Raw genomic sequence first — 10,410 nt, forward strand, 5'->3', positions numbered from 1 at the left:
AATAGGTTTTATTTATATACCGCCCAATCACTGGGAATCTGAGCGGTTTACAACAGAGGGGATAATAGACAGTTCCCTGCCCTCAGGCTTACAATCTAAAAAGACACGACACAAAAGGAGAAGGGAATGGTGAGAGGGAGAGGGGATCAGGTCCAGCAGTTATTCTCTCCCTCAGAGGCCTGGACCAAGGCGGATGGACCAGAGGGAGGGCTCTTCTTCTTAAGAACTGTATTTAGGCTCTAGATTTGTAAACATTGCCCATCTACCACTAAGAGAGGTTTTAGCCTTTACATCTGTACTAATGGTTGAGAGTTTGGTCAAAGGCTAGCGGATGAAATTTCTCTCATCCACAAGTGCCACAGAAGCAAGCATTCATTACAATTGGATATACTAGTTATCAGTCTTGGTATGTTGAAACCTTTCAGTAGCAAGAACTTGGTTGAGATAGTTGGATCTAGATAATCTGTTTCAAGGGTCCAGTGTGCATGTGGTAGCTCTCACGTCTCCCAAGGTCCTGGCCACTTCCTCAATTTACATTCTGGGTTCACTTAGTGAACAATGGCTGGCTTCCAAGTCTTATTTCCTTGTGCATTGTGTATGTGCTGTGCCTTTAAATTGCTATAAAACAAGTTGGGGGTTTTTTTGGTAAATATTTTTATTCCATTTCATTCATAATATCAAAAACAATTATTTCAACTTCATACGTGTGATCTAAGATAACCATATACTTTCGTCCTCTTCACTTTAACATGTATGTCATTTACAATCATATAACACCTCATCACTTCCTTTATATATCTCCTCATTTATTTTTGTCTCCCCCTTTTTCTGCTACCGCTATAAAACAAGTTCTTGATGCAGATTGTTAAAAATATTTAATAATTGGAAATAATTTTTATGTACTGGACAAGAATAATCAAGGATTTCCTATCGTTGTCTCTTAGGTGCTGGTGATCAGAATCTCTTCAGTTCTTTGTATCCCATACTTTCCCAGCAGCTCCCAAGAGAGCCCATGGAATGGAGGAGGTAGTAATATTTTTCTTAATTAGATTTATTGGGCGAGATGTCTGTAATGATAGGCCCTAACAGCCTTTTGACAAGAGTAAAGCGGGAATAATATAAAAGTGCTCACAACTGTGAATTGGCAAGCAGTAGAGGAGTCTTTCTCCTGTAGGTTTTCTCTATTGCTCTTAAGATATATAAAATTAATTGAATTCCAGCTAAAGATTTTTGAGGACTACTACAAGCATAACATCTTGCTGTGTAAGTGCATAATATACGTAAAAGTAATAGAATAATTTAAAACACTTGAAAGTGAGGCATAATTTTTCAAATTGTTGCTGAGTTTTAGGGCAGGGAAGATTAGGAGAAGGGAGCCTGTGATGGCAACAGAGGCAGCGGAGCAAGAGGAGGAAGAAGGAGGAGGAGGGAGGTGGTGGCAGTGGAGGTGGCAGGGCAAAGAGGAGGGAGGATGAGGGAGGGAGGTGGAGGAGGTAGCAAGGCAAAGAGGAGGAAGAGGCAGGGGGAGGAGGAGGATGGAAGAAGGAAGGGAGGAGGAAGCCGCAGAGGAGGAGGAGGAGGAGCAGGAGGAAGAGGGCGAAGGAGGCAAGAGGAGGGAGAGGCTGGAGGAGGTGGGAGGATCCCCCACAGACACTGAGGAACCACTGTATATGAAATTTGCACAAACCTTTTATACATTGTGCTACTACACTTGGATTTCAAACTGCATAGCCTTATCATTGTACCTGTTATATATTCCTTCTGTTATTTCAATAGCTTTCCTCTGTATTATCAACTAATTTAAGTATTCTGAATTCTGCTTAGGTCTTATGGGCGTGCTCCTAAGATGATTCATCTAGAATCCAACTTTGTACAGTTTAAAGAAGAGCTACTACCTAAAGAAGGAAACAAAGCTCTTCTGACATTTCCTTTTCTTCACATATATTGGACAGAATGTTGTGTAAGTATTGGTGCATGTTCAAATTGTTAACATGAAGGTTATGATTGGAGATCATAAACTTGCAGTAGATTTTGCATTCTGTAATATTGTACATGAAGACAAATAAATGGCAAAACAGTGTTTGCTCCAACTAAAACCTTGCCTTACACCTTTGACAAAATCACCATTAATAGTGCAAATGTATGAGAGGTTGTTAGAGGCAAATGGTTTTGTTTAAGAACTTGTTAATGTTGAAATCTGCTAAGTGAAAATACAACCTTTTCACTATTTTTTTTCTCTTGGTATTGCCAAAAAACAAAGAAGAAGCATGTGAAGCTTGTCTAAACTATTTAATTTAATCATGTGATTTACACTTATACCCTTAGGACACTGAAGTATACAAAGCTACAGTAAAAGATGACATCACCAAGTGGCAGAATGTTCTGAAAGTTCACAGCTCTATGGACTGGTTAATTGTTGTGGTAGAATGTGATGCCAAGAAAAAAAACAAAACTAATATTCTTCCACGAACGTCTATAGTAGATAAAATAAGAAATGACTTCTGCAACAAACAAAGTGACAGGTAGGTTTTTCTGGTATTACATAATGTAACTGATGCTACTCACTGCTGGACATACCACAGTTACAGTAGTTTTTCTAAAAGCACAAAAACTGCTTTAAAGTGCGACCCTTATTGCGGCAAAAAGTACTGAGAGAGAGCAATTTTCTTCATGTGGGTGTAGTAAATTTGGATCTTGGCTATACAGAATGAGATATTTCATTGCAGAGCTGCTGAATGTTAAGTGCTATAAGTAGTTTAAGAGAAGATAGTACTGTTCCCTTGACTTCCTCATCGCTTATAGTGAACTGGTTAAAGCTTTAAGCCTAAGGTCACAATGTACAGTAATATGAATGGATATGCCCAAACTAGGAAAATAAGCATTTTGTGTTTTACAGTACATGCTTTTTGGATTACAGCTCTGGTAGTCTTTGGCCATTGGCCGTGCTAAGTGAAGTTTATGGGAATTGCAATCCAAAACAACTGGAGGGCACCAGGTTGCCTATGCATTTCAGACAACAGGCACTGTAGAGGCAATGTGTATTTGAGTTGCTTGCACTTCACATCACATCCATCTCTTCTCCAAAGCTGCTGTCAGTTCAAAAATTCAGGATTTTAACATTTTGATAAATACCAGACTTTGACATTTAGTGGATAGGGTATGAACACTGGCTTTAGCAAGCTATTTTCAACTTGGTTTTTTGGGCTTCTGAGTATTTGTCTATCTTATTTGCTGCTTTATTAGATTATTTCTAAATGTTGAAGATGATTTCACTGGAATGCTTTTTTGAGTTTGACATGATGGCCGTATCTGTTCTAATGTAGTAAATAGAGAATGTTAAAACTTCTTAAATATTTGATGAAATTTCTAACTCATCTGAATGCAAACAGGTACTGTCATCTCTTGGATAAAAAGCTTGAAGAGCTTCCATTAATGTGACTTCATTTCTGTGTAAAGAAGTGAAGCAGTCCTCTGAAGCTAAATGCAAGGATCTGAACATTATGAATTTAGATTGTTGTTGAAGAACAAGCGTATTACAGTACATTGCAAATTGCCAGCTTCATAGTTTTCATCTAGTGCAGTGATCCCCACACATTTTTGGGCTAGTGCCCTTTTTCCTCTTGGGAACAAGAGATAACAAGACACCCCCCCCCCCCCCCTTTCTTGATATTAGGTCTATTGCTCTACTGGAAATTTGAAACACCCTATCTTTGGCGCTGCCTCTTTTGCACTTGGTAACCTTGGCAGCAGCAGGCTAAGCAGCAACTGAGTAGCCTCTCGATCATATTGGCATGGGTGAGAGGCATCTTGGTTGCTCCTTAGCCAGCTCCCTCGTTGCTGTTCCCAGGGTAACTGGGTACAAAGGGTGAGGAAGGACTCTCAATCCTTCACCAGGGCTGAAAGAGGTACAGCTGGTGTGTGTGTGTGTGTGTAAGGGGTTTAGAGAGGCCACATGCTCTGGACTGGAGACTGGTGTGGATGGGGAAAAGGAAAGATTATAATTATAGGAGCTGCTGTGAGACGAAGGACTCTTTCTAAGAATTAACCCTGGATATTCCTCCCCCAAAGACCTGCTTTCCCTCCACAATTTCAAGTCCTCCCACCCACAGCACTGGACAAAAGAAAGCAGGAATGTCACCATATCTCCAGCCTGCCAGCTGAGTCCTGGCAAAGCTGGCAAAGCTCACAAAGCTTAAGCAGGATCGCAAATTCAAATGTACATTTTTGCTTCTGTTTCTCTCTCACTACCACATGCTCTGACTCCTTGCTTCAGTCAGTCCATCTGTCCTAAAATGCTGCCACTCTGAGACACAGAAGTGATGCCCTGCATCCAAACCTTATGAGAGTTTCCCAACTGTCGCAACCACTAGTAGTGAAAAACACAGCTAAGGGAGTGAGTTTGTGCAGGCAGGCAAAGAGCAGGAGATACCACTACACAAAGTGATCCCTGAGGCTGCACAGTGGTTTTAAGGGATCCAGGAAAGAGATGTTTCATCCCTGCCATGGCCCTAAAAGCTGTGGATTGCCTTTGTCTTTCTTGTCTACCAATACTTTGATTGGCACCCCTTTTTTCTCTCCCTGCCTGCCCTGCTGCCCCCTTTTCCTTCACTGCCACTTTGGATCTTTCCACTGTTCCCAGGGAGACAGTACCACCCACTTTGGCAATCATTGGTCCTAGTGCATATTGACAGTCTTATGTAAAGATAATCTAGAAGATCCTAGGTAACTAGGGAGCAAAGCAGAGGGGCATAAAGGGGCGGCCCCTGGCTGCTCCTCCCGTAGTCGGCCTGCAATCAGTCGAGGACAGTGGCGACCACATGACCCACTCTTCAAGTGGGTTGCTGCTGCGGTGCCAAAGCTGGCTGCTGGCAGGAGTGGCTTTTCTTCGCTCCTTCCTCTGGTGGCCTCAGAGTGGCTTCTGGCCTAGGTCCTTCTGTCTGTAAATTCCATACCTGTGTGGCAACCTTTGCAAATTGTTTCCTAGATTTGAGAGGAAAAATTGTATTGCACTTTCAGCCTGCTATTTTAAAAAATCATGGCCTACAAGCCATCTAGTAGATCTTAAATTAATCTTCATTGCTTCTGTAGAAGAAAGTTTAAATAAATGTGGAACAGTCCTTGATAAGTGTCAGTTTTGTAAATTGCACAAATGAAACTTCTGTACTGTAAAGCTATAATATGCATATATTTGTATATCAGTTTCTATAAACCTGGATATGAAAGCATACTGTAGTTATATTGTGTGTGGCTGTTTTATTGTATATGCTGCTTCAAGAGGATTTTACCCTTCAGGAAAATAATTCTCAATAAATATTTAAAATAAATCAATCTATGAAGAGCCCATGCATACATCCTGTTTCTCATATTATTAGCCAACCAGATGCTTGTGGGAAACCCACAAGCAGATCATGAATATAATAAACACGCTTGCTCTTATTTCACATTGATTGGTATGGAGAGACATATGCCTCTGAACCTGGATATACCATACAGTCGTTGTGACTGATAGCCTTACCGTCAGTGATTTTGTCTAATCCCATTTTAAAGTTGTCAGAGTTCATAACCGTCATGTTGTTTTATCCTAATACATTCTATAATTTAACGGTGAGCTTTGTGAAGAAATGTTTCCTTCTGTTTGTCTTAAATCCTCCACCATTCACCTTCATTGGATGATCCCCATATTAGAAGAGAAGGGTTAAAACTTCTTTTTATTCACTTTTTATACACCATACATAAATTTGTACATCAATCATGTCTCCTCATTTCTTTGAAACCTTTCCTCAGTTAAATAGTCCCAGATAGTCTTTCTTCATATGGAAGTTGCTTTTTGGATATGTCTCTTTAATTGATGGCAGTTACAGTTGCTGCAATTTTGCAGTTGTACAAGGGGAATTTCCCACCATGCTGCAGTCCCAAAAAACTCTTTCCTGAGAACGGAAGGACCTTTGGAAAAGGGATGTGGAACAAGTGGCTGTACTAGAAGTGCAAAATTAGGGAAACTTGGGTGGAGACAAGCTGCCTTTACATTTTATGATGCAAGGTTGCAGCCTGTTCTGTTTTTGAAATATCAGTTAAATAAAACATCTATTTGATTTGCTGTGAAAATAACAGTTGTGATTACTTTATGAAAAACTATGTGGCTTCTTAGATTGTTAGATGTTAGTCACAAAACTGAAACCTCATAGAACCCATGTTTATAAATAATTTAATAGTAACTCAAATCTTGCAAAATAGGAAGGTGAAATAGAATATTTCAAAATATTTTTGAAATAAGGAATACTCTGTTGGCTTTTAGTCTGACCACTTTAACAAAATGCTTCAAATGAAAATGTGCATACTTGTGCAGGTTTTACTAGAGCAAGCTGTAAATAGTTTCTCTTCTATGTGAAGGGTACTACTAGTAAATATCATCCCATCCAAAGTGTTCTGCCTAGTAATGGAAGTGAGATCACTGTGTCTCCTAAACTCTTATAACTCTTACATTATAACAAGCTTTATATTTCCCCCCACAATAACAGCATTTCTCCTTGCTGCAATACCTACAGCTGGTAGAAGGAGTAGAGAGAGGATTTCTGGCAAGCTGTCACAGAAGTCATTCCTACCAGCTTTTTGCCACTTTCTCTTTTTCTCTTTTTCGGTCGTTCCATTATTGGTAAAGGAAGAAAAGCATTGCCAGAGTTAAGTTCTGTGTATTGCTTCTGGTCATCTCTGTGTTACCTGCTCTCCTGTTGGATTAATCAGATTGGAAAGTTCAATTTACTGTAAAGTGAACAGGTTAATTCACCATGCTAGTCTAAAGGATGTTTTAGAAGAGAAGGCAAGGTCATATCGTAATGGGTCCATCTTGAAATGTGGTATGAGCTAGGGATCTCCGAGGAATCTTTTCTAATCTATCTTCTTCCAATTTCTGTTTCTTGTAACACTGAAGTCGTTTGTGATATTGGGTTGTTGTTGTTTTCCCCCCTTATATCTTAGGGGGGAAATCTTAACTACAATAACTGTGATCTGAAAGTGAAAAGCAGGTTACCCTGTTTAAGATAGAGTTAACATTTTGCCTTCTCTGTCATTGATTGAGAAGACGAGAACTTATTAAATCTAGTGTTCTAGTGTTAAATTGGAGCCCTGTTGGCAAAGTGGTTAAATGCCGGTACTACAGTCACAAAGTTGTGAGTTCAATCCCAGGGGCTCCAAGGTTGACTCAGCTTTCCATCCTTTTGGTAAAATGAGTACCCAGCTTGTTGGGGGCAATTTGCATACAGATTGTAAACCGCTTAGAGAGTCATAAGTTTAACGATAACAGGTATAGAAATGTACATGCTATTGCTGTTGCTAGTGTTCCATATGATTTGTGAATTTTTCATAAATACAGTCATTTATCCTGTTACAGATGTGTGGTACTGTCTGACCCTTTAAAAGACTCATCCCGTTCTCAGGAGTCCTGGAATGCCTTCTTGACAAAACTCAGGACGTTGCTTCTCATGTCTTTTACCAAAAATCTAGGTAAATTTGAGGATGATATGCGAACTTTGAGGGAGAAGAGGACAGAACCAGGATGGAGTTTTTGTGAATATTTTATGGTTCAGGTATGGTGAAGCAGGATGTGAAAACACAACTTTAAAATAAATCAAGCTAGAAAAACCCTTGGTATTTGTAGATTCACATGTTTTAAATTATATCCCTGCAACATAGCATTTAACCAATGGTCGACATGGATGAATCCTGCAATTTAAAAAAAAATTGCTAAAAGACATAAACCCCACGGATGGAAAGATAAACATTTCCCATTGTTGTTCAGTGGTCACAAGATCTGCACAAACATGTATTTTATAGACATCAGCTTCAAAAATACGTTTTTGGAAATATGGTCAGCTTATCTTTATTATTATGTTTATGCCTAGTCCACATTCCTACCTCATATACTGCCCCTCACTTTTGTATTTTTTTTCTTCCTTTGCTTTTTTAAAATATGTTTTATTCATAAAATTTACAAATGCATAAACATGGACTAACCAAAATGACAGGAATAACAAACAAACAAATTCACAATATATAACAAACATATATATAACATATAAAAACATATAACGAACATAGTTACCAACATCAGAAGATTCTTCTAAGATACATTTTATCATTTTCTGTCCATGTACCGTATTTCCTATCTTTGTTATTTCATCTTTATTACTATAATTTTCCTGAATCTTTAGGTTCTTAGTTTGCTGGTAATCATAGATTCTGTATATTAATATTGGTTTGACTGTGGTAATACAGTGGACCCTTGTTATACGCTGGGGTTTGGTTCCAAGATCTCCCGTGTATAACAAAATCCGTGTATGCTCAAGTCCCATTACATATAATGACATAGCAAAATGATGTCCTTTATAAAAAATGGAAAATCAAGGTAAATTTATACTTTTTTGGTACATTTTCAAACCGTGTATGCTTAAATCTGTGTATAAAAAATCCGTGTATAAGAAGGGCTGACTGTATCACATATTGGTTTAGATATCCTTAAATGAACTATAAATAAACTATTACAAAAAAGATAAACTTAAAGATTTCTATCATCTTTTCTATAAATTACTAATATTACTAAATGATATAATGTTTCCCGTGTTCTATTAATTAGTTATATTTTACTAATTATATTACATTAAAGGTCCATCCTTGTTTCTTACAAAATTCTTTTACACAATCCCAATCTTTTATAATGTTTTTCGAAGAATTTTTCATTAATGTTGTGAGTATATCCATATCCATGTTTTCTCTTACTTTCAACAACCATTCCTCAGTAGATGGAATTTGAGGTTTTTTCCAATTCTTAGCATAAAGGGTTCTTGCTGAGGTGACCATGTGAATTATAATTTTGTCAAGGTTTCTGTTATAAATATTTGTGTTGATTTTTTTATCTATCATCTTGAGCAAGAAAAACTCAGGGGTTAGAGGTATTATTATCTGTAAAATATCAGTCATCATTTCATGTATCGATTTCCATTATTCTTTTGCTATGTGACATTTCCACCAGCAGTGGTAGAAGTTTCCTTCCTGTATATCACACTTCCAACATTTTTTTGTTCCTATTTTCTATATTTTATTTATCTTCGTAGGTGTCATGTACTATCAATAGAACATTTTAAATTAGTTCTCTTTTAGATTCTGACATAGCGTAAATGTATTTGTAATTAACCAAGATTTTTCCCAGGAATCAAGATCTATAGTTCTTCCTATATCACATGCCCATTGTGTCATTGTGTGTTTTACCACCTCAGATTCTAAATCTTGATTTTTAAATAGTTTATAAAAATTTGCTAAACAAGGACCATTCTTATCAAAGAAAATTTCATCTAATTCATTTCTAGTTTTAGTTATTCCTTGTTCTTTTTTGTCTTGTCTAAATCAAGTATGTAGTTGATTATATAAGAACCAGTTTACATTTGGTTTTTCTTTTTGCAATTGATCTATAGGTTTCATTTTATATTCGCTGTTAACTTCTATTGATAATAAATCTTTATATTTCAACCATGGTTCTTTATTATTTCTGGTTCTGCATAAAAAAGCCTCCTGTGATGAGGTCTATCCTGGAATTTCTTTATAGAATTGTCTTTTTATTTTAGTCCACACCTTGAATAAAGAACGTCAAATAAAGTGGTGTTCAAAATTTTTGTCAACTTTAGATTTATCATATCACATATAACTGTGGTAACAAAGTAGATGATCATTGTCTAATTTCACCCATTCCTCTAACCACTTTAAACATGATGCTTGATAATATAGTTTAAGATTTGGGAGAGCCCAGCCTCCGCTGTTTTTATCGTCAATCAATAATTTCCATTTGATCCTGGCTCTTTTCCCTTGCCAGAGAAAATTTGATAATTCTTTTTGCCATTTTTCCAAGTATTTTTCTTTAGAAATTATAGGTAAATTTTGAAATAAAAATATGATCCTAGGTAGTACGTTTATCTTGATGATGGAAGCTCTTCCCATTAATGATAAGCGTAAACTAGACCATCTCTCTAAATCACTTTTTATTTCTTTCCACAGCTTCTCGTAATTATATGTAAATCAATCAATGTTCCTTTTCGTTATTATTACTCCTAAATACTTTGCTTTACTTTCTGCTCTAAATCCTTTTTCCTTTGTTTTTTTTAACCTTTTCCTTTTTTTTTTACAAATCCAATTTTTGAAAAAGTGAAGACACTAGCAGCATCTGAAAGAGTAACAAATGTGGCACAGTCCAAAAAATGTATACCAGAAATCTTTAAAATACTATGTTAATAGCAACAGCTCTTTGTTGATTTTTCTGTAAAAGATTAGCACTTTGGAAATGTACCTTTAGAAAATTTTAACCTCAGTTTTTAAAGTATATTTTCCTATTAATGGAGGAGTACATTAGTGTTAATAACTGTTTTT

At 37.0% G+C, this 10,410-nt stretch overlaps 1 protein-coding gene across 1 annotated transcript in view; it reads left to right on the plus strand.

Annotated features, from left to right (window-relative positions):
- Nucleotides 1-8,331, plus strand: part of LOC121925440 (trafficking protein particle complex subunit 10-like) — a 26,635-nt gene extending 18,304 nt beyond the window's left edge. Inside the window, exons 2-5 of the mRNA XM_042457594.1 lie at nt 945-1,026; nt 1,825-1,960; nt 2,326-2,522; nt 7,388-8,331. Of these exons, the coding sequence (XP_042313528.1) occupies nt 945-1,026; nt 1,825-1,960; nt 2,326-2,522; nt 7,388-7,592 (620 nt within the window). The 3' untranslated portion in view covers nt 7,593-8,331. The remainder of the gene's footprint in view (nt 1-944; nt 1,027-1,824; nt 1,961-2,325; nt 2,523-7,387) is intronic.
- Nucleotides 8,332-10,410: the final 2,079 nt, after the last annotated feature.

This window comes from Sceloporus undulatus, chromosome 3, assembly GCF_019175285.1.
Source record: "Sceloporus undulatus isolate JIND9_A2432 ecotype Alabama chromosome 3, SceUnd_v1.1, whole genome shotgun sequence".
Taxonomy (NCBI): Eukaryota; Metazoa; Chordata; class Lepidosauria; order Squamata; family Phrynosomatidae; genus Sceloporus; species Sceloporus undulatus.